The sequence below is a fragment of the Corythoichthys intestinalis genome, chromosome 2, assembly GCF_030265065.1.
Source record: "Corythoichthys intestinalis isolate RoL2023-P3 chromosome 2, ASM3026506v1, whole genome shotgun sequence".
NCBI classification, from domain to species: domain Eukaryota; kingdom Metazoa; phylum Chordata; class Actinopteri; order Syngnathiformes; family Syngnathidae; genus Corythoichthys; species Corythoichthys intestinalis.
This window is the reverse complement of record NC_080396.1, coordinates 71,014,875-71,038,717: the sequence shown is the minus strand read 5'-3', so window position 1 is coordinate 71,038,717 and position 23,843 is coordinate 71,014,875. Positions and strand designations below refer to the sequence as shown.

The window sequence follows — 23,843 nt, the reverse complement described above, 5'->3', positions numbered from 1 at the left end:
TTCAAAATGCCTGCATGGTACGAAAAATCCTCGAACAAATCACTCCTGAGACAATCCTTTATGTTTGTATGCGGAACAGCTTTCGTACTTTTTCAACTTAAATCCGGCATTAGATCGCTGCATGTGACCGACTGCTAATAAATGAAGCGGAGTGTTGGATGGATCCCTTCGGGAAGGCGTGACGCAGTGAATGGGGAATGTGTCATGTCAATACATTATGAAGCCTATGGTATAGTAAACAAATTCTTTGCGTTGCCGTACCAACAGTAGGCGTGGTTTGGAGGGGCGCAGTTTGTAGCGTGGCTGCAGCTGCAGTCAGACCCTTCTCAATCTAGAGGAAATGATTTAAAATCAACAGGAAGTGACCTGTAATTGCTCCAGAATTAGGAAGTGAACTAAAATCAACAGGAAAGGACAGGCAGGTTAGCAAGCATTCCCCCATGCATTTTCTCGTTATTTTTTAATGAACAAATGTATAACTTGAAACAATTGTCATGAAACCAAAATCATTTTAAATTGAATTACAATGTGGATATGGTACCTGATAACACTCAAAAGTTGATTTCTTTTCTTCGCATCCTCCGCCGAGCACACTAATGATGTAGTCGTTCTGGTTGCCCTGTTTCAAAATGGCTTCCTTTTTGTAACTCACGCTTCTTAAGAAAGACAAGTGTGCCTTTTTGGAATGGCAAAGTTGTTCTGCCTGAAAGAGATTGGATGGCCTCAACGCTTCAAATCCCTTCATGCCGGGATTTACGCTTAACGAATTAACGAGGGGAAAAAAATATTTTTAGGACATTATTTTTTTTTTTGTTAAACGTAAATTCAGGCATGAAGGAGTTAAACATGCTGGGCATGAGGAAACACTGTCGAGCGCTGAGTGGCTGCGCTACAAAACTTGAAAATAACTTTTTTCTAATGTCTTTTTTTTTTTTTTGTATTTATTAGCCAAAACTTATAATAATCCTTTTTTTGTAATTCCATTTGCCAACTTGGAGGCTTGTCAATCATCAGTGCCTAAAAGTTGTAAACTCTGAAAACTTTTTTGTCTTAAGAGTTTCCAGACACATTCTTACAGAGTGGTGAAGCGTCTCAAACCTTTTATACATTTGTTTTAATTTGGGGGTCACTTTTCTGGGATTCCTTGCAGTTCGTGAACTTGTTGGCTGCCATCGATGTTAACGTGGCCGACAAATGGAAATGTACCAGTTGTGACTATCCAAAGTATTTGTCAAGGTTGTTGTTACTAGTCGTCTTTTGAAATATTTTTGTCATATCTGACCAAAAAAAAAAAAAAAAAAAAAAAAGGTGCTGCCAATTTTTTTCTAATGAAATAAAAATTGGTTCTATTTTCCTGTACTTGAGAATTTTTGTGGCTTTTTCCGAACACCGTTGCACACAAGTTTAACAGGAAGGGAGCTGATACAAACAGGCACTGATATGGAAATGCCCCAAAATCAACCAGAAGTGACCAAAATAATAGAGTAAGCCAAAAAAAGGGACTCAGAAATGTCCCCAAGATTTACAAAGTAATCTGGAAATGCTGTAAAATCAACAGGAAGAGACTAAAATAAACAAAGTAACACATAATTGACCCATACATACCCAAACATTAACAGGAAGTGACCCAGAAATGTTCCACAGTAAACAGGAAGTAAAATAAAGGGACAGAACACTCTCCGCCTGACCCTTAAATACCTCCTTAAACAATGCAATAGAATAAATGCCTGCAGCATAGGACACTCTAAAACATAGGCAAAATAACACATGTAAATGTCTCCGTGAGCTTTTGAAAAATAAACATCTGTTATAGTGCAGTCCTGTGGAAGGAAACTTCGTCATATTGAAGTTCAATGACTGATATTTAAATACAGGTAAAAAAATAGCCCATGAGAAATTCATAGCAAAGTTAATTGAAAGTTCATATGAGTGCTGCAACGATTAATCAATAAACTCGAGTAATCGATTAGAAAAAAAAATTAAATTTTGCTGCTTCGAGTATTCGTCTTTGAAAATGTAGTTTTATTGATTTGGGTGCCTGCCCTGCCCTGCCGTCGTGTCTGCCTCATATCACATGGGTGAATCTAGTTAAGACTAACATAAGCTTTTTTTTAATTACTTTTTTTTATGCATTCGTAATTTAGTTTATAGGTATATTCAGCTGTTTTTTGTGGGAATATGTGTCTGAACCATTTGGTAAGAGCATTGTAAAAAAAAACATTAGCATTTTATAGCATTTAAGCTAGCGGACTTTTGCTATGTAAGTTAGCCAATTGTTCTTTTGTTTGTACATAGATCCTCATTTACTTACTTTTTTATACTGTTTGAGGCTAAGCTCAGGTATTTTAATTTTTCATGATCCTTATCCGATAACTCGATTATTTGGACTAACTAGTTCATCGATTAATCGACAAAAATAATCGATAGCTGCAGCCCTAGTTCATATAATTAAAAAAAAATAACCAAAAAGTAAATTAATAGTAGTAAATTAATATAAAATATGCAAAAAAAAATTACCCTGCCTTTTAAAAGAATCGAAATCATGAATCGTTTGGAACAGGAATCGAAACCGTTCAAATTCAAACTATGCCCAACCCTACTTTTCAGTCAAAATGGATTGGAGGTCTTCCACAGTCAGTTGCTGCCAATGAGTTAACATACTTTGCTGGCCAAAAGTATTGGCACCCCTTCAATTCTGTCAGATAATGTTCAAATTCTCCCAGAAAATGATTGCAATTACAAATGCTTTGGTAGTAATATCTTCATTGATTTAGCTTTCAATGAAAAAATACAAAATAGAATGGAAAAAAAATTAAATCATTATCATTTTACACAAAACTCCAAAAATGGGCCGGACAAAATTATTGGCACCCTTTGAAAAATCATGTGATGCTTCTCTAATTTGTGTAATTAACAGCACTTGTTACTTACCTGTGGCACATAACAGGTGGTGACAATAACTAAATCCCATTCACAGCCAGTTAAAATGGATTAAAGTTGATTCAACCTCTGTCCTGCGTCTTTGTGTGTACCGCATTGAGCATGGAGAAAAGAAAGAAGACCAAACAACTGTCTGAGGACTTGAGAAGCAAAATTGTGAGGAAGCATGAGCAATATGAAGGCCCCAAGTCCATCTCCAAAAGTCCTGAATGTTCCTGTGTCTACCGTGCGCAATGTCATCTATAAGTGTAAAGCCCATGGCACTGTGGCTAACCTCCCTAGATGTGGACGGAAAATAAAAAGTTACGAGAGATTTCAACGAAAGATTGCACGGATGGTGGATAAAGAACCTTGACTAACATCCAAACAAGTTCAAGCTGTCCTGCAATCCGAGGGTACAACAGTGTCAACCCGTACTATCCATCGGCGTATGAATGAAAAGGGACTCTATGGTAGGATACCCAGGAAGACCCAACTTCTGACCCAGAGACATAAAAAAAGCCAGGCTGGAGTTTGACAAAACATACCTAAGATAAAGGATAAATTCTGGGCAAGAGCCTTTCCAATATATTGTCACAGCCCTTATTTTGATGTCAACAATGTCTCGAAACGAACAGAAAATGTGACAGGAAGTCCTTGTTTATTAAGGCAGCAAGTTTTTTTTTGCAGTCACAGTAGAAGTAGCCACCAACAACTGACTTTTCACATCATAAAAAAAGAAACATCAAAAGACAGAACACCAACATATTGCATTTTCTTTTTTGGTCCACGATCCTCCTATGACCGCCATGTTTGTAATGGCACTTCTGTTAAAACTAGTCATAAATTAAAAATGAAGATAAAAAAGAGTAACAGGCACAGACGTGAGGTAGAAACCAAAACTGCGGCCTGACCGGACGATGTTCAACAAGAAAAGAAAATACACTAAAATGGCTGCCTGAATCCTAAAAATACATTTTGATACAGGCCAGCTGTTACTGATGACGTCATACAGTAGATTATAGCACCACATAAGATTTTTCATAACTTCCTAGAATCATCTTTTGTTTGTGTCTCCATTTTGTCCAATGTTCAATGCTGTTATTCCACTAACAACCACTACATGGAGACATTACTTTTTTTGCTGAAGATGCTAGTATCTCAAAAGCTTCCAAAATGACCGCTTGCTGTAGATACGACTTTGTTTGCTAAAGATGCTTGTATCTAAAAAAAAAAAAAAAAAGATAAGTCAAGAATCTCGTAACACTAACAATTGATTAATGATTAAAAAAAAAAAAAATCCTTCCCTATATTGAAAATCAGGCCGCTATTTTAACTTGAAAGTGCAGGAAATGTACAAATATGGATGGATTACGCTTCTGTTTAAGGATTAAAAATCACGACAGTAAAAAAAAAAAAAAAAAATTGATCACTTGTCAGTGCCGTTGATGTCTAGACGTCGATGGCAGACAATAAATTGATACTAAATATAAAAAACATTTTAAAAGTTTTAAAAAACGAAGGGGAAAAAGGTAAATATTCTCCATTTTGTTGATTAAAAAAAAAAAAAAATCTACCGAACGATTGCTGGTTGCCCCCCCAGTCCAAATAGGTTGGGCGTCTAGCGGCATCAATGGCAGATGATGAATTCATCGTAAATATAAAAAGCTAATCCCTGAAGAGGGAAAAAACTGTTAATAATCTCTATTTCATGGATTAAAAAAATAATATCTAGCAAATGATTGCTGTCAACGATCCCTGTCCAATAAGATTGGACGTCTATCATGGTCAAGGCAGCCAATGAGTTAAAAGGAGCACTCGGTGAAAAAACTAGGCATTCTGATTAAGCTAATTTAAGCCTATAAACCAATACGAAGCAGTCCTTCCCAGTCCAACTGGATTGGACGTCTATCGCCGTCAACGAGATCATTTCTAAAAACGTCCGAGCCGAATGGACAGTAGGAAGGATGTTGATGTGTTTCCTGAGTTGGAGTGTTTTAGGTGGTCGTTTGACAAAGTAAAAAGAATGCTTTTGTTTTTTTTTAAGGCATCGTCAACGGATTTGGCGACTTCATTGCGGCTGTTCGCATTGGAAATAATCCTTGAGCGGCGCCACCAGGTGGCGGATGACGGGCACGCTCCAGGAGCGACCCAATACCTTCTGGCGCTGATTGCGGCCCATGTTGTTGACGTCCGTGTAATGCTTTGGGAAGCCGAAGATCCTATAAAGGGAGTGACGGACAAAGTTTGACCTTTTGCCAATAGTCTCATTCATTCCAGTCATTTCATGCATTTAAAAAAAAAATTAAATTAAAAAAAAAAAAAGCGTTACTTATTTGCCATTTTTCAAATTGAACAAAAACTAAGTACTGTGTTCTTCGGACTATAAATCACACCTTCTAAAAAATACGCAATGAAGAGGAAAAAAGAAAAACATGCCGTAATTTTGTGTGTACATATAAAGATGCTAAAAAGAGTTATTTTTTTCTATCAATTTACATTTAATTACTTAATTTAAAAAAAGAACAAACAGTAGTCTACATTTTTTTTTTTAAAAACATGCATTTTGTGTAAAAACGTGATGACTCATGTAAAAACCTCATAATTAAAATGTATTTTTAGAAAATGAATTGTATAAAAACATCAAAACTCATGTAAAAACATCGAAACTAGTAAAAACAATAACAATCATGTAAAAACTTGAAATTATCATATAAAAAGTGATATTTTAAAGTGTGATCATTTTCATGTAAAAACTGTCAAATGTGATAACTTGATAGTTTGATTTTAAAAAGTGATAATTATGTAAAAACGTAGCTATGCTGTCAAAACAACAATTATATGAAAATGTTCATATAATAAAACAAATAATTTTAATTAAAAAAACATGAAAACGATCATGTAAAAATGTGATGATTTTCATGTAAAAACCGAGTAATTCTCTAAAAATGTGAAAACTCATGTAAAAACAAAGATAATGTGATACAAAGTGGAAATTTTTGTGTAAAAATGAAGTCATGTAAATATGTGAAAACTATCATGCAAAAACAAAAACTCACAAAAATGTGATGATTCTCATGTTAAAAGGTGATCATTTTTGTGTAGAAACAATGTCATGTTTAAAATGAAAGTTCTTGTAAAAACAATAATTATCATGTAAAAACTTAATTCTTATGTAAAAGCGTGAAAACATGTAAAAACGTGATCATTATGTAAAACCATGATCAATTTCATGTAAAAACATGAAAACTATCATGTAAAAATGTGATAACTATCATGTAAAAAACGTGATAATTTTTTTGTTACGATGTGATAACTGTCATGTAAAAATGTGATACTTGATTTTTTTTTGGCATATCAGTACTATGCCACTGTAAATGTCATATTATTAAGGGTGTAACGGTACATATATTTGTATTGAAACGCTTCGGTACGTGGTGCTCTGTTCGGAATGGAGGTGTATCGAACGAGTTTCTGACGTAATGTAACCCTTACTTTTCGAGGCTGTGAGTCGATCGGGTTACAGTTTCTTTGTGTAGATTGTATTTACTCCGTCTTCTCTACTATAATGAGGACCAACACGGTAGGACAGTAAAACCCAGAAACGTCAACGGCGCGACAACGTGGCTGCCGCAAGAACGCAGTGAAACGCGGGTGCTAAAGTCAATCAGTCAATGCACACCAGTCGTAGTGCGGCCACGTGTTAGACGAGTCCCAGAAGCGGCTCAACACGACGCACGCGAAAAGAATGGCAGAGTTTATTATTTGATGCGAGACGCGACCCTCCTGCGTCAATACTACTACCGGTAACTAGGATCAGGCAGACCGGAAGTCACTCGTGTAAAAATACGGTGGATCCTGTCGATTTTCAAACTAATATGCAATCGTAAACCACTTTTTGAGTCCATCAGATCTCTTGAGTGGTAGATCGGGGCACAGTTGACTTGTCTTTGTTGATTTACTGCTGTCTTCTCTGCTATAATAATAACCAACACGGCCCCGTGTTTAATACAAAACCCTCCTACCACAACAAAACAAGTAGGAACTAATATTCACATAGGAACTAAAGTTATACAACATAAAATATACAATATAAATGAATACTACATCACATTTGTAAAATATAAACACATAATAAAATAAATAATAGCCCATTTAAATAAAATAAATTGAAATGAGCTAAAACACCTGTAATTAAATAATAAGAATAATACAGATCCTGCTTACACAATTAAATGTATTAAGTTCTGTGTGGCGCTTTAATTTGAGAAAATCCACCAATAAAGCTTTTGAAAACTGTTCATAAGGGAAAAAAATGATTCATTGAGGCATTTCATTTGTAAAATACATGTTAAAATCTTTGTCATTTGGATTGCTTTTCTCTTTAGCACAGGACTTGTTTTTTCTTCTTTCTTTCAGAAAGAAAGCTGACCAATACGCGGGGTCTGAAAGGCAAATTGTTGTTGAATTATCTTTAAATACCCGCTACTTTTTGAGCAGAATTCTAGCTTTGAATAGGCTAATGTTCCTATTGTTGAAAGCACACAGGTGTGTAATAAACAACTAGCACATTTATATTTTGCATTGTTTTCTTACTGTATCGAAAATGAACCGAACCGTGATCTCAAAACCGAGGTACATACCGAACCGAGAATTTTGTGCACCGTTACACCCCTACATATTATGTTTTAATATTTTAAATAAAGCATTAAAAAGGAGAACTTTTAGCACCTCCCCCTTGGAAATAAAGATCCAAAACTCTTACTGTTCCACTTCGGTACACCACAGGTTGTCTTCCTTGCCGTTCATGGTGACGGGAAGTCCCACCTTGGTCTGCACGAGAGAGCTGGACTTTGTGGTGATGGTTCGCACCTTGTCCAGCTGCGCAAAAGACACAAAATGACTAAGAGCGCCGGCCATCGACCATTCGCTTGTGCTTACCTTTGCCGTGCGGCCCACTTCCAAACAATCCTGAAGAGAAATCTTTTGATCCTGAGAGGTCGTCAGAGGTCTGAAGACAGAAAACCACACTCTTTAGTAAGGCTTGGCTATCAATGATTTAAGTCATCGATTAATGTATCGAATAGTGAGTTCGAATAATCGAGTCATCGGATTACGAACATTTAATGCGTTGCAGAATACATTTTACGAGATGTAAAACAAAGAAACAAGTGTTTATTCTCCAATTTTATTTTGGCTTGCCAAGACTGCACTTTCAAAAGAGCATTAAATGCGAATACAAAATAAAATACCTGAGTGTTTCTTGAAATTAGTTGCAGTTTCATTTCACAAGAGCAAGCAATGCATTTAAAAAATAAATTTAAATACCTGAGTTTAGCCTAAAACGGCATACCCAAAGTAACTAAACGCAGATCTAAGTACAACTAAAGAACAAGTTGCTTACTTGCATAGAGAACGTCCGCTAGCTTAAATACAATAAAATGCTAACTTTTTAACAAAGCACTGAAAAAAATCGTTCAAATACATTTTCCCACAAAAAACTGCTGAATATACTTCTAAACTAAACAATGATTGCATAAACAAACATATTAGCTCAAACAAAAACTTCCATTATGTTGGTTTTAACACGAAGCAGCTAAATACAGCAATGTTAGATGAGTTATGTCATATTCACTGTTGCCACGAGAGGGCAGTGTATCAACCCAAATCAATAAAACTAAACGCACTTTCAAAACACTATTACAAGGCCACTCTAATTAAATGAATCTTCGAAGCAGCAAAATTTGATTCGAAGCCCCCCATCGAATTACTCATAATACACACGCTAAATCTCCTTTCCTTTTTTTTCTTTTCTTCCCCTTTGCCTTACTGGGGGAAGAAGGGATGCAATATTATAGTCAAAAGTGACACTTTTCATAATTGATTTCGCTTTTTGAACATGTAACTTTTTTTTTTGCATTCCTGGAGGACTTTCTGTTCATTTCAGGTCATTTCCTATTCTTTGGGTTTATTTTTTGGGCCACTTCCTGTTGATTTTGGACCATTTCAAAGTCACTTCTTGTTGACTTTGGATCATTTCTGGGTTACTTGCTATTGATTTTGGGGTAGTATGGTAAATGGAGAGGACTTATATAGCGCATTTATCTACATTGTTAAAATGCCCAAAGCACTTTACATTGGCACAAATTTACCCACTCGAGCACACATTCACACACCAATGGTGCTGCTGCCATGCAAGGCGCTGCCAACCCATTAGGGGCAAATTAGGGTTCAGTTCCTTGCCCAAGGGCACTTTGACAGTGGGCAATCGTAGCCGGGAATCGAACCACTGACCCTTCGGTACCAGGACAACTCGAGCTCCCAACTGCGCCACGGTATCTACAGGTCACTTCCTGTTCATTTTGGGTTACTTCCTATTGGTTTTGGGGTATCTACAGGTCAATTCTTGCTAATTTTGGGTCACTTCCTATTGATTATCGGGCATTAACGGGTTGATTTTGGGTCAAAGTGCCCCAAAATCAACAGGAAAGGAACAATGAATAGAAAGTGACCTGAAAATGCCCCAAAATCAACAGGAAATAATAAAAAATGTAGAGGAAGTGACCCAAAATGTACAATAAGTGAGTCGGGAATGCTCCCAAATAATCAGAGAGTGAACCAAAATCATCAGAAAATGACCCAAAATCAAAAGGAAGTGACCTGACACTGCCCCAAAATGAACAAGAAACAATGAACAGGAGTGACTCGGAAATGCCCTTAAATCAACAGGAAATTATCCAAAATGTAGAGGAGGTAACCCCGGAATGACCCAACAAGAACTGAAAGTGACCCAAAATCAACAGGAATTTACCCGTAAGTACTTTCAAACTTACAAGGAAGCGGCCAAAAATGAAATGGTTGCATGCCATTGACAATGATAGACGTCCAATATATTTAAGCAGGGAGGGGGCGAATGCACGAACCAAAAACAATTAACTGAGTATCGATACCTTTGATATCAAATCACGTATCAAGACAACATTTCTGTACTTCAGTCACCCTAATGGCAACACATTCAAGTTCGAATTATTGGGCAAATATTTTTGCAACCTACCTGCTCATGCCTGGCACGTTCCCCCAGAAGTAACGCGCTCTGTGGGCGGGGCTGACGTGCACAGCGTCCATGATGACCGGATTGCACTGAAAAGAAGGAAAACGCTACGTTGTTTTTTTTCAATTTCCCCCCTAAAAGAGCTGCGTCAGACACTGACCTCCAGGAAGCGACAGATGTCAGCCTTGTCTCGGACGGACATGAAGACCACGTTCTCAAAGAGCCAGAAGAAAGGCCGATCGTCACCTTCCTTGGGCTTCAGCATGGTCAAAATGCGGTAGAACTCGAAGAAGAGCCTCCCGGTGCCCTCTGCAGCAAACGCAAACAAACTTAAGTTGTCCTTTCATGAATGGTAAGCATTTAAAAAAAATGAAAATGACTACACTAATATCATTTTACATGTAGAAAACCAATTTGGCACTCAAATCTTGTTATTCCATCCAAAACAATTCACCATGAATGGCCCGCTTTTATTCAGTAATTCCGGTAGTGGTATCACAACCGGAATTGATGATCATGTCTAGCTTTCTAGTGCTATGCCAGCTAGCTAACCCGCGTTGATGGCAATAAGAGACAAGCGTACCCATGGGTTAAAGTGAAAGAAAAAAACCCAAAATCGTTTGACCGGACATTGTCGAGACAAAAAATTGGGTGGGGAGAAGGTAATTAATACCCAAGTGGTATTTGAGGTCCTTAATTCAGGCAAGGTAAATTATTTTAACCTATTTTCATTCATTGGACATACAGGGTTACGAACGAGTTCCATTCCTACGCTGGTGACGTAACCCGAATTTCAGCGTAAGTCATAATAAACCCTTTAAGTAACCCTAAATACCCCCCCCTAAATCCCCAAAAAATTAAATGAAGTAAAAATAAGACACTGTACTTACCATCACAGCTGGTGGATGGTGAAAAACGTACACTGAGAAAAATACATATAAATATGTCTAACATATGGTCTGCTATCGTTCTAAAGTCACTTGCTGGAGTATTTCATAGCACCTTTAAGTCATCGACCAAACAAGCTGATCCTAAATCAGAGTCGATCCCTAACCCTAGGACGAGCGGCCGCAACGGTTCTTACCGAACAATCCTTTCCTGACGGGATTGACGATGGAGAGGTCGTTGCACGGGCTTCCTCCGATCAGCAGGTCGAAGGGCCCCCACTCGGCCAGCTGCGTATGACACAAGCCCTTAGTCTTTAGAGTAAGCTTTGGTGGCATTGGCTCTCGGCGGGAGTGCCACCTACGTGTTTCCTGGTGATAGTGCGCACATCGTTGACGTATTCAATCTTTCCGGCGTGCTTGATCATGCCCACCGCAATGGAATCCTCGCAGATCTCTGAGGCGATGTAGCGCTCCACCTTGAAACCCAGGTCTTTCAGCACCAGGTAGCCTTGACAACAACATAAAATGGGTAAACGGTGGTGAAACACAATCATTTACGCTGTCTTGTCCTTGTTTTGTACCTGTTGCGATGCCGTCAAAGAGCGACAGAACCTTCAGGGGCTTGCGTCTGTCTGCCGGGACGCACGGGTAAACACGGTGAGGCTCCTGTCGAGAAAAATTTGCCACGATTATTCCACCAATTCATAATCAAATGAATGGAGCACTATCTGGAAAGTTGATTAGACCTTTAGAATGATTGCTGATCTCAAAATGGATTTTAAGACATTTTCAAGACCTTAGAAATATAATTTAACACCAAAACATGTTGCAACAACTTGTGATGAAGAAAAACACTACAGAACAACTAGTAAACAAGCTAATCATTTTGCTGTGAATTGGAATGTGTTTATCACTAGTAGACGTCCAATCCATTTGAAGTGGGAGGGATGCAACGAATGAATGAATCCCTCCTCCCTCTACAAACAGATTGGACGTCTATGGCCGTCAATGCCAAGCAATGAGTTCATTTTGGACAATCCCTTTTCCCGTTGAGTGATTAAGAGATCACTTCCTGTTGATTTTGGGTTACTGAAAAGGAAGTGACTAAAGAATGTCACCAAATGAATAGAAAGTGACTCAAAATCAACAGGAAGTAGCCTTTAAATGCCTAAAATGAACAGGAAGTCACCTGTAAACACCCACAAAAGACTGGCTGTGAATGCTGTGGTTTCAGTGCCATTGGCGACGCTAACGTAAACACTATTCTAATGGAATATCGGGAAAAACCTGTTGGTCCTTTTTTTCCTTTTTTTTTTAAACAGTGACACGTTTTTAAAATGATATATCGATTCTTGATGGGAGCATACTGATAACCTTTTGGGATACAAAGTACCGTGATCTATCACCTATTCGATATTGTCACATCCTTACTTTGCACCATGCACTGTTATTTTCACCAGGGGCCAACCACCTCTTAAATAAACCATCTTCCATACATTTTTGATTAAACTGACCCTTACCCATCTCTGCATATTCTGGCTCACCTCTAGAACCACAAATAACCAGAAAATGGCATCATGGCAACAATTCAAGACGCTGACGTACGCTGAGGTTGTGGACAAGGTACAGTATATCTCAAACTCTCATATGTAGTGCACGGCCATGAATAAAACAAATATACACCATTAACCAAGTTTTACAGCAGATGACAATGTTTTCCCGCGCATTAAATGCATTGTCTGGAAATTTAATACCAACTGAAATTTTTCATTAAGACAATTTAAGGACCTGCGGAAACCCTGCGTTTAGTAAGCCTTGAGCCCGGGTCATCTTTGAAGCCTCGTCACGTTGCAATAACGTACCGCACGAATGCTATTTTTAGACCGTGACGTCGCATCGTAAAGCGGAAGTGGGACATTATAGACCCGCCCTCGCATAGAAACCATTATATTTCTGCTACTTTTCTCCGATAATCGTTCAAAAACGAACATGCTGATCAAGCACTGCTTATATGGAACTTGTAGAAACGACTGTAGACATTACGACATATGAAGGATGTTTTCGTCATACGTATCCTGAAACCAAAAAATCGGAGGAAAAAATGTGAAGAATAGATCAAATTACGCGGACGCTTAACGCAGGCAACGTGAAGCCATTCACATTTCATATGCAGTAAACATTTTGTTGAGTTGGCATGGTCCTTCAGAGGACAAAGAGGTAAGCCGTTTTGATATTTTAACTTCCTCTGTCTGACAATGAATGACCTGAAAAGAATCAAAATGGTATCTGACTGCCATTGGTACCTTTTCTGTTGTGAAAACAACTTAAATTACGGGCAAATGTAAATAAATTATTGAATTAAAATTTGTTATTAATGAAAAAATTAAAAGTGTTGGATCGCTGTCAACGAGTAGCATTTGCGATTGCTACACAAAAATAGCTATGTAAATTGCCCAAAAGAACGGTCAGAGATGTAAGACAACCAGAGGATATAATATATAAGCTAGACAGGGCATATGGTGGTAAAGAATAGATTGTTGAAACAGGAGAATGTCATTGTCAGTGGAGTAAGAAAAAGGTGTCGATAAAAAAGCTAAGGCTAGGGTAAGCTTTGGTCTGCTCAGCTCTTTTTCAGCCCTCGACACTCAAGCTATCTCTTTAACTGAACATTTGTATGTTCTTCCACATCTTTATCAGTGAATTTGGCACCAGAGACATCATTTTCGGACAGAATTGGTAGGTTTATCTCTGTAAACATTTCCTTCGTACACTATTTCCAATGATTCACTATTGGGGACACGCTCACGTTTGTCCCCCCCTTAGCAACATTAGCTAACGTCATGAATATTAACAAGCTGAAGTGACGTGTCGCGTGCGGTACGCCATTACATCACCCTGGTGCCGCTGTGCCGCTGGTTGGCCTCGTTTGAAAGTGAGGACGTTTAGGTTCACTCTCGTTTTTACTTGAAGTCAATCGAACAAGTAAAACGGTAGATATTGCCATTTTTAGTTTTATTGCCTTGATAAACATTAAAATGCTACATGGACCATGTGTATGTCCATATTTCCATCATTTCTTGTCCCTTTTTGAAATGGAAATAACTAGAGCTGCAGCTATAGAATTAATCGAGTAATCGGGAAAAAACTTTTTTTAGGTAAAGAACAAATTTACATGAGAAAACAAGACATTTTACCTAATATTGAGACATTTTTAGACAATAGATGTACATTGTTTTAAAACAGCCAACAATTGCAATATCAAATGTGAATGTGTGCTTTCACTAAAAAAACTTAAGATTTTATTTAAAAAAAATAATAATAATAATAATAACCTTATTTCTTACCTAAAAATGTCATTACGCTTGATAACACACATCACTTAAAAGTTAGGTGTTTTTCCCACGTGTTTCAATTGAATTTCCATTTGTGTCAAGCAATTTTTACATTGTAGATAAGTTTTAACTAAAGATGTCCTGATCGATCGGGATGCCGATCGATCGGGTCCGATCACATCATTTTCAAAGTATCGGAATCGGCAAAAAAATATCGGACATACCTTTTTTTAATATATATATATATATATATATATATATATATATATATATATTCTTTTTTTTATTAAATCGTTTTCTAATTGTATTTAACGTTACAGACAAAATGTCTTACATTCATCCAGAGTCTTTAGTTTGGCTTAAAGTAGGGCCATCAAATTTATCGCGTAAACGGTGGTAATTAATTTTTTAAAAATTAATCACGTTAAAACATTTAATGCAATTAACGCATGCGCTGCACGACCCACTCACGCACTGTCGCGTTCAATCTATAATGGCGCCGTTTTACCTATATATAGAGCTAACAGGCAACGTAAAATGAGTAGAGCGACCTTTGGCAGTCTTTGGAGCCTCTTTATAATTCGCTAAAGCCTTGAAATCCCTCTCTCAACAATTAGAAATATCGCGGGAAGCAATGTGGGGAAGAACGGTAGTGGTTGATCTTTTCCTTAGCACCCTATGTTACTTCCCAACGCAGAGAAGATATATTAATTGGTGCCCCTACGCACAGTCATGGTTGCACTTCCCATCATGTATTTGGGCAGAACAGTTAAATGGCTACAGTATCATTTACTGAAAGCTCAACAAATACACTAGATGGCAATATTTAGTCACAATATACAAAGTCACATTTATCCTTTAAGAATTACAAGTCTTTCTATCCGTGGATCCCTCTCACAGAAAGAATGTTAATAATGTAAATGCCATCTTGAGGATTTATTGTCATAATAAATGTACTGTATGTTGAATGTATATATTCGTCCGAGTTTTATTCATTTTTTTCTTAATGCATTGCCAAAATGTATATGATCGGGAAAAATTATCAGGAATGATTGGAATTGAATCGGGGGCAAAAAAAAAAAAAAAAGCAATCGGATCGGGAAATATCGGTATCGGCAGATACTTAAACTAAAACGATCGGGATCAGATCGGGAGCAAAAAAACATGATCGGAACAACCCCAGTTTTAACTAAATCTAAATTGTAAATCCTGATAGGATTTTGAGTTTTTGCAGTGTTCAAAATAAGGTAGTCCCCGGATTAAGAACGAGTTCGTTCCTAGGCTGGCAATGTAACCTGAATTTCCTCTTAAGTGGGAATGAACCATTTAAGTACAAAATAAATGTCCAAAAACATGTATTATACATCATATTCATATGATTAATTAAAAGATAAGATACTGTGAGGTACGTTGTGTTAAATGCCGTTATATTGAATGACGCTTTGGGGTTTAAAAAAAAACAAAAACTGTTTGGGCTTTACTAGCGAGTGAGTCGCTTTGCTAAGAGAAAAGGGCGCTGTGGAAAGAGTAGGGAGGCGAGACAGGGGTGATATCATGGCCGCTCAGGTTGCCTCTCAACGCGAGGCCGCTGTCCGAACTCAAAAAATTAGATTGGGAGTCGCAAGAGGAGTCGGCGCCAGGGGAGAAGCAGCAGCACCAGCAGCACCAGCAAGAGAACAAGGAATTGGGAAATCCGAAAAAGGTGCTTTGTCGGCAGTCGGAGGAGATGCGGAGGTTGGGGCGGGCTTCACGACACTCCCAAGCCGAAAAGGGCCCTTCTCGGGCAGACACATGAGAACCGGAGATGACAGCGGGTGGGACCTAACGCCGTCAGGAATTGCAGGACGGCGACAAAGTTGCTGTTGTGTGAGGAGGCATGGCAAGAACTAGGTACTGTTTACATGACTTAAAAAAAAAAGAGAAAAAAAAAAAAAAAACATGACTGGAGACAGAATGGCAGACGAGACTTCAGCGTCGTACATCGTAACCTGGGGACTACCTGTAAATGAATGATACCTGCTGTATTGGAGCACATTAGGCACCAATGCTACTTGATGTTTATCCATCTATGACCACTGAGCTAAAATTCACAGTTAGCTTTATCATGTTTTTATATTATACCATCACTCTACAGCGCAGTCTTCTTACAGGCTAAATAAAACCTGTATGAAAGACACGTTAGCCGTGCATCAATAGTAGTCATAATTGAAACTGAGCCCTCCGCAGGGCTAATGTTACGTTAGCAAGGAACAGAAACATTAACTTATTTACTGTATTAGCGTTACGTTAACTTAATTTTTTCTTGTCCCGAGTCTTTTCGTGTCTCCTACGCTCTCGGGTTAAACGGGGTGCCTTCGGTGGAGCTGCAGCATTGAAGATGTGCTGTTGTGTTATGCAAGTGCAGTCTTTCAGTGAATACATGAAACAGTGTTCGCCTTAGTGTCCAGCTTGAAATGCTCCCACACTTTTGACATTTTCTGCTTTTTCTTGGTGCCTTTCTCTTCGCTTTCGTCGGCTTCTTTGTCGTTACACCTATAGTCATGCACGGTTGAATTCAAATATATCCGTTGCCTCCGTCTTCTTCCTGTATGCATGTGACGTCAGCGCATTGTGCCGTATTAAATGTGGTCCGGGAAAAATGTCATGCTGCGAGCTAGCAAAATTAAACGATTCCTCGAGGCGGAGAAAGTTCCTCGATTAATTTTTTAAAAAAATGGAGTTACTTGAATTATTCGAGTAATGGTTTCAGCTCTAGAAAGCACCACGAAAAACTACGTGGTGTTCCTCTTATAATTAGTCATTTACTTTCGCAACTAGCTTCCGGGAAAAACAAACGCATATAATGCCATCACAGGTTAGGATGGATCGTTCCAAAATTTTGTAATTAAGTGTTTTCATGCACGCCGATCAGATTGTCAATCGGCATAAATCTCGTTCGGAATAGTACATGAGTATTTTTATTCCGGTCTGTCTTTTAATCTGAATAAAAGTGTCCATGATGTGTCATTTTCCTTGTGTGGATTACACTTGCTAGCTAATGAGTGATTTCTGGTGCAACGGTTTACTCACAAACTGCATGCCACTGTTGTTAGCAAAGAAGTTTTGGATCTTGACGCTCCAGTCCGGCCTGATTTGGAGTCTTTCCTTGCACTGTTCCGGCTGGCAGATGTAGCAGCTCCATGGGTCGATGTCTTTCAGCTCGGCAAAGGTTCCCTTTCCCACCAGGATCTCCACGCACTCCTTGCAGTAACATCTGACGATACAAACGCAGCGGCGAATAGGGATGGGAACCTTTGGATCGCTCGTGATGACGAATATCTCACCGTATGGTGATACAACAATTACTGTATATCAATACCTGTTGATTTTGGAGCACTACCTATTCTTTTTGGGACGTTTAAAGGTCACTTCCTGTTGATTTCAAGTTCTAACTCTTGACTTTGCCAGGTCATTTGGGCCATTTATGGGTCACTTCCTGTTAATTTGGAGCAATTACTGGCCACTTCCTATTGATTTCTGATCGCTAAGTCTTTATTTTGGGATGTTTACAGGTCACTCCCTCTTGATTTTGTGTCCTTCCTATTGATTGTGAGGCATTTCTAGAGTCCCTTCCTGATCATTTTGGGGCATTTATGGGTCACTTCCTCTTGATTTTGGAATTGGACGTCTAGCGCCATCAATGGCAATGAATCCTAGCTCGTAAAAGACCCTGGCACCTGCATCGAAACATAACTTTACCTGCAGCAGCTTGCGTTGCTGCACAGAATGACTTGCGTGCCGCCGCAGCACACGGTGCAGTAGGACTGGTAGCCATCTTCGTCGTAGCGATATAGCGTTTCCGAGAAGTTTTCCTGCAACAAGATTGACCTTTCAAAACTGGCTTTTCCTTTGGAAACTTGAAGAATTCTCAATGAGAATTGCGGCGATGGTACCTTGCATTTAAGACAAAGGCCGCCTTCAAACAAGGGGTGCTCTACGTCTACCTCGGAGGAGCCGCAAGCCAAACAACAATCTGAAACGGCGAGCCTTTTTCTGTTAGAAGCTTCATAATAAAACTATAAATAAGACTCCAGAAAGCTCACCTTCAAGTTTTGTGCTTCTGTCTTTAAGCCTCTCAATTAAAACATCTGCAATGAAAAATCACAGCAAGTCAAACCTCAAGAAAATGGAATACCGTCATTTTCGGACTATAAGGCGCACCTGACTATACACCCACCAAATTTGACACAAAAACAGCATTTGTTCATAGATAAGCCGCACTGGACAATAAGCCGCAGATGTCTTCACTTTATTATGGGACATTTACACCAAAAGATATTAACCAGTAACACTTTATTTGACAGCGGCATCATAAGACTGTCATAAGACCAAATGAACCACCATGAAGCTTCATTGATTCAAGAAGCTTCATTTGGCCATCACTGCTCCCTTGGGGAAGACGGTCAACCTCTGCTGCCACCTGCTGTCAACACTGTTTTCGTCTAACAAGTCTCCTAGCATGCATTGTAGCACTAGATGTAAATATCAATCAAAATTCAATTTCTGTGCTAATTATTTGTTCGGTTACTGTTTCAGTTGTTTCATTAATTGCTAGTTATGTTATTTTGGTAACAATTCTGACCATGGCGCCATACCACTGTCATTACACAATCATAATTATAACATGACACTGCCATGAGCATTAATGAATGCTTATGACAGATGTAATTTTGTGTCATCCGGCAAACTATCTCACTTTTGAATGGATGTAAAAGATCCGAGCTGGACATAAATGGAGTTAGTGACATAATTTGCCGAATGACACTTAATGAGATTTGTCATAAGAATTCATTAATGCTGCCCAGGATAGTGTCATGTCATAATTATGACTGTTTCATGAGGCCGCTGTCAAATCAAGTGTTACCTATTAAACCAAATAAATCAACGAATAAGCCGCACTGGACTATAAGACGCAAGATTCAAAATGAGGGGCAAAAGTAGCCGTTTATAGTCTGAAAATGACGGTAATTGACCTTTCATAAAAACTCGCAACCCCTCCTTAGTTACGGTTGCTAATCCAACAAGTCTCGTAACTTAAACGGCACCCATTGCTGACTGGCGTGTCTACCGGAGTGTTTTTGGTGCCATTTATGTACTGTATATTAAGGCTGGGCGATATGGCCTTAAACATGTATCACGACAAATTGAGCAGATTTATCTCAATAACGATAAATGACGATAAATTCGCCCATGCGGACTGTTATATAATTTGAAAATCTGAATCAATGCATGAAATACAGATTAACTATTTCTTGTTGATTTATTTACCAGCATTCAATTTGATATACTGTATTTAACAATTGTACATGCAGTCTAAACATTAAGTTTATAAAAATGTATTGTAAGCAATAAGAATTCAAGTATGAAAATTTATAACAGCGTGTTTGACTTGAACAATGTACATTGTAGTGACGGGATCTGTCGTTCACTTGAGTAAACGAATCCATTCCGGTTCGTTCAGTAAAACGATTCGTTCAAACGAATCGTTCAACGAATCGTTCGCCCCCCTCATCTCCCTCCCAACCCAAATGAATCGTTCGGTTAGTGAACGGGAAGTGACGTTGCCGAACGAATCACCAAAGACCGCTTCGCAGTATAACTGAACGGGAAGTGACATTGCTTGGTCCCTCCCTCTCTTGCACATTGACCACTCGTCGTAGTTTCAGAAATGAGTGACAGGCGATATCATTCTGCTCTCAGAGACAGCCTCGTCTCCCTCCCGCTGCTGCAAAAGCGAGGGAGGACTTCCGCGTCGTCTGTCCTAGTTCTATGGGCTCAAAGTCATGGCTCGTGCTTGCATTTCGAATTAGGACACGGTTAAACATTTTCCTTTTGAGGGGGAAGTCGGGGTTTGGGGTCGGGGGCGCACGGACTTTCTTTAGCATGATCTTGCTCACATATACAATGCTGCTGCTAACAGCCAACGCGGCATGCTTGCTGTCACGAAAATAAAAATAAATCGAAAGTTTAATTTCTAATTATGGAACGGCCAACACATCATATTAACCTCTCGCTCTGTTGTATTTTTGTTTTTTATTATTAAGATGATCGTTTTGAATTTTTGCACTGGTATTAATAAATAAAATAATCCGGTCAGCTCCCCTGTCGTCCCCGCATCTCAGATCGTCAAATGCTGACGAGAAATAATTGTTTGCTTTATGATTTCGCCTTTCTACTCTTATTAGTCTGTTAAGAAAAATGTAGACATATTGCGACATCTCCCGTGTCCGCGCGCTTTGTTTTTGGGGCGCTTGAGTAGCACATGATGGACGGATTGACATAATTTGTCAAACCAACCGACACCCTCTGACACGAAAAAAAAAAAAAACACTCGGAAAAAATTGACATGTATATACAGTTTCATTGCAAATCAGTATTATGGTGATCATACTAAATATTATTTTTTTTCTGTGCACATATGAGGTACATATCGCTGCCATGAAGCCTCCATATAGTGACAGTTCTCTGCCCGCTTCACTGCCGTCACGCGACCGCAGCTCAGGTTTTGCTTGCCTCGTAGCTACGTGTGTTTTAAATTACTGTAAATTTGATAGTATATCGTCATAGGCACAGTCCCGAGTCTGTTGAGAAAAGTAGAACACTAAACCATGCTCGCTAGATTTGTGTGGTGTTTTTGTCTTTTTGAGCAGCATTTGATAGGCTCCACGTTAACAAATATGTGACAAAGTCGTTTCCTTTCATTTTATGACTCGTTCACCGCATAGTCATTACTGGAAAGTCAAGTTAGCAGCAAGCTAGGTCAGGAACCGGAGGACCGAATCACTGAACGGGAAGTGACAAAACTCAGTCTTTCCCCCCTGCCTGCACGCTGGCTGCTTATTGGCCACACGTGGAAATGAGTGACATACGCCATGATTCTGTTTCCGCTCCCTCCCCTGCCCGCGATGAGGCTGGCGTCTGATTGGTCGTGTGCGATGTCAGAAGACGCTGCCGCTTGCTCAACGCCCTCCCACGCAGCGAACAAGCGCCACCAACTTCATAGAACGAATCAGTGCAGATGGTGATTAGTTCGGTCTCGTTCACCCAAACAATTCGTTCAAAAAGAACGAATCGTTCGCGACCGATACAACACTAGTACATTGTCAAAATCAATATGCCTGTGCAAACATGTAATTGTAACACAAATGACTTGCAGCTTGAACAGTACACTTCAAAAAGACAACTTATTGTTAATGGCTGCTGTGACATAATTATTAAATACAAGTGTTTACTTTATCGTTTAAGGATTTTTTTCCCCCCCAGTGCATTTTTTAATAAATGCACGCACAATAAAAATAGCTGGGGCCATTTCTCGGTCATTATAAGTTTTGCCGTTGGATTGTACTTTATGCTGAATGCTTTACCATCACAAAAGCTATCAGAGGAATCACACACAGACAGAGATACAAAATAACGCCACATAGTAATTGCTAGATGCAGTCCGTGCCCAATCCACTCATTAAGTTCAGCCGTTTCGACATGGTTAGAGCCGCTATCCGACTCCATAACGTTCATTTGTAGCGTTAGCCGCTAGCTAGCGTTAGCCTGGCTACCAGTAGAAAGCACTGAAAGCACCATCTCCGGAAATCGTGAGAACAAAGGAGGACAGCGGGTGAAAGCCCGTCTGGATGCCACCAAGAGTCTACTAAATGTCGGTTGAAAGTTTGGTGAACCTCCCTTAAGCCACACTCCATCACGTTTTGCTTGTAGCGTTAGCTGCTAGCGTCAGCTTACCGGGCTTTTGTTTGATTGGCTTCCTGATGATCACGTGACTCCCTACGTAAGCACATTCACTGCTTTCTTAAAGGGGAATGAACATAGACGAACAACACAGAATCAAAGCGGGATGAAAAGACTATATTTTCTTGTTTTATTAATTTACCGAATTTACCGACATGGTCAAAATTACGTTGGTCATCGTTAAGAATTTCGGTGACGGTAAATTTTCGGTTTACCGCCCTGCTCTACTGTATATGAAGCTGTATTTTCACTTAATTTGGTCAAATACTCATTATTTTTGGTATATTATCAATTGCCTTTTATTATAAATTCAAGGGTACAGGCGCCTAAATTCTAATTTTATAAACTTAATTTATTTCTGGTATAAAAGTTATGGGATTTTCCTCTGTCCCAATCCCATTTCATTCAAAATAACTACGTAGGAAAAAAAATCCCAAAAAATGGTTACGATTTTATTGTCCTGGATGAACTAAATCTTTACTCATGTGCTGTTTTTAAATTAGTTCATAATAAGTGCCCCTTTAAGAAAATTCACCATATATTAATGACATCACTCTTCTGCGAAAATCAGTGGCGGGAAATTCAAGTGTGGTACGCAATTTTTTACTTCCTTGAAAAATCAGATTTAGCAGTTTTATGAAGTACGTTCATTGTGATTGATCATAACGCATCCACTCAGTTAAATCTATACTGTATATCAAAGAAATTCATTGAATTGAATCATTGAAAAAGGTTTATTTGTAAAATTATAAATTTCTCATTCAAGTATCCAAAGTTGCTAATGTGCTAGCAAAGCTAAGCTAAAGGCTAACTTTAGCACAAAATGTCCCCGCTGTTCGTGTCTACTGCTAGGTCAAAATAGCACCCTTAAATGACCCGTACAGGTTGAACACTTACAGCGACATTGCAGCAGGCCTGTCACAATAAAAATTTTTAGTAGGCGATAGATCGTCTCATAAACTATTGCAGATACATATTGTCAATTTTTTTAACCAATTCAACCAGTAATGTAATGAGAATTACCGTACTTTTCGGACTTTAAGCCACCACTTTTTCCCCTCACTTTGAAGCCTGCAGCTTATAGTCCAGTGCAGCTTATTTGTTGATTTGTTTGGGTTAAAAGGTAACATTTTATTTGACAGCGGCGTCACAAGATCGTCATAATTATGACACTATCATGTGCATTACTGAATGATTATGACAGCTGTCATTCAGTGTCATCTGGATTTATGTCACTAACTCCCTTTATGTCCAGCTCAGATCTTCTACATCCATTCAGAAGTGAGATAATTTGCCAGATGACAATGAGAGACATCTGTTATAAGCATTCTTTAATGCTCATGACAGTGTCATAATTTTGATTGTCTTATGGCGCCACTGTCAAATAAAGTGTTACCAAATACCGTAACCAGCAATTACTGAAACAACTGGAACAGTAACTGAAGAAATAATTAGCGCGGAACATGAATTTTGATTGTTATTTACACCTGTAGCGCTGCAATGCAGGACACACATTGGACGACAACAGTGTTGACAGCAATTGGCAGCAGAGGTTGAATGTCTCCCCCAAATTGAGCTTCTTGAAGCAATGAGTGTTCATGGTGTTTCATTTGGTCTTATGACAGTCTTATGATGCCGCTGTCAAATAACGTGTTACCGGTTAATATCTTTTGAGGAAAATATCCCATAATACAGTGAGGGCAGCTGCAGTTAATAGTCCAGTGCGGCTTATCTATGAAAAAATTCCGTTTTCGTGTCAAATTTGGTGGGTAGCAGCATATAGTCAGGTGCGCCTTATAGTCCAGAAATTACGGTAATTGAAGTGTCACTGGAGTCCCATATGCAATCAACAAAAAGATATGCCAAGTGCACGCA

General features: G+C 38.8%; 1 protein-coding gene across 3 annotated transcripts in view; it reads right to left on the bottom strand.

Moving 5' to 3' along the window:
* Nucleotides 1-3,517: 3,517 nt before the first annotated feature.
* LOC130906865 (DNA (cytosine-5)-methyltransferase 3C-like) overlaps nt 3,518-23,843 on the bottom strand; it is a 61,281-nt gene continuing 40,955 nt past the window's right edge. For 2 of the 3 annotated variants that reach the window (XM_057821548.1, XM_057821539.1), the window contains exons 15-26: nt 18,272-18,316; nt 18,122-18,201; nt 17,928-18,040; nt 17,259-17,442; nt 11,439-11,523; nt 11,220-11,365; nt 11,055-11,145; nt 10,131-10,279; nt 9,974-10,059; nt 7,861-7,930; nt 7,685-7,800; nt 3,518-5,141 (exon numbers count right to left, since the gene is read on the bottom strand). In XM_057821548.1, coding sequence (XP_057677531.1) covers nt 4,991-5,141; nt 7,685-7,800; nt 7,861-7,930; nt 9,974-10,059; nt 10,131-10,279; nt 11,055-11,145; nt 11,220-11,365; nt 11,439-11,523; nt 17,259-17,442; nt 17,928-18,040; nt 18,122-18,201; nt 18,272-18,316 — 1,316 coding nt within the window. In that variant the 3' untranslated portion in view covers nt 3,518-4,990. The remainder of the gene's footprint in view (nt 5,142-7,684; nt 7,801-7,860; nt 7,931-9,973; nt 10,060-10,130; nt 10,280-11,054; nt 11,146-11,219; nt 11,366-11,438; nt 11,524-17,258; nt 17,443-17,927; nt 18,041-18,121; nt 18,202-18,271; nt 18,317-23,843) is intronic. The other variant, XM_057821557.1, reaches the window with a different exon arrangement.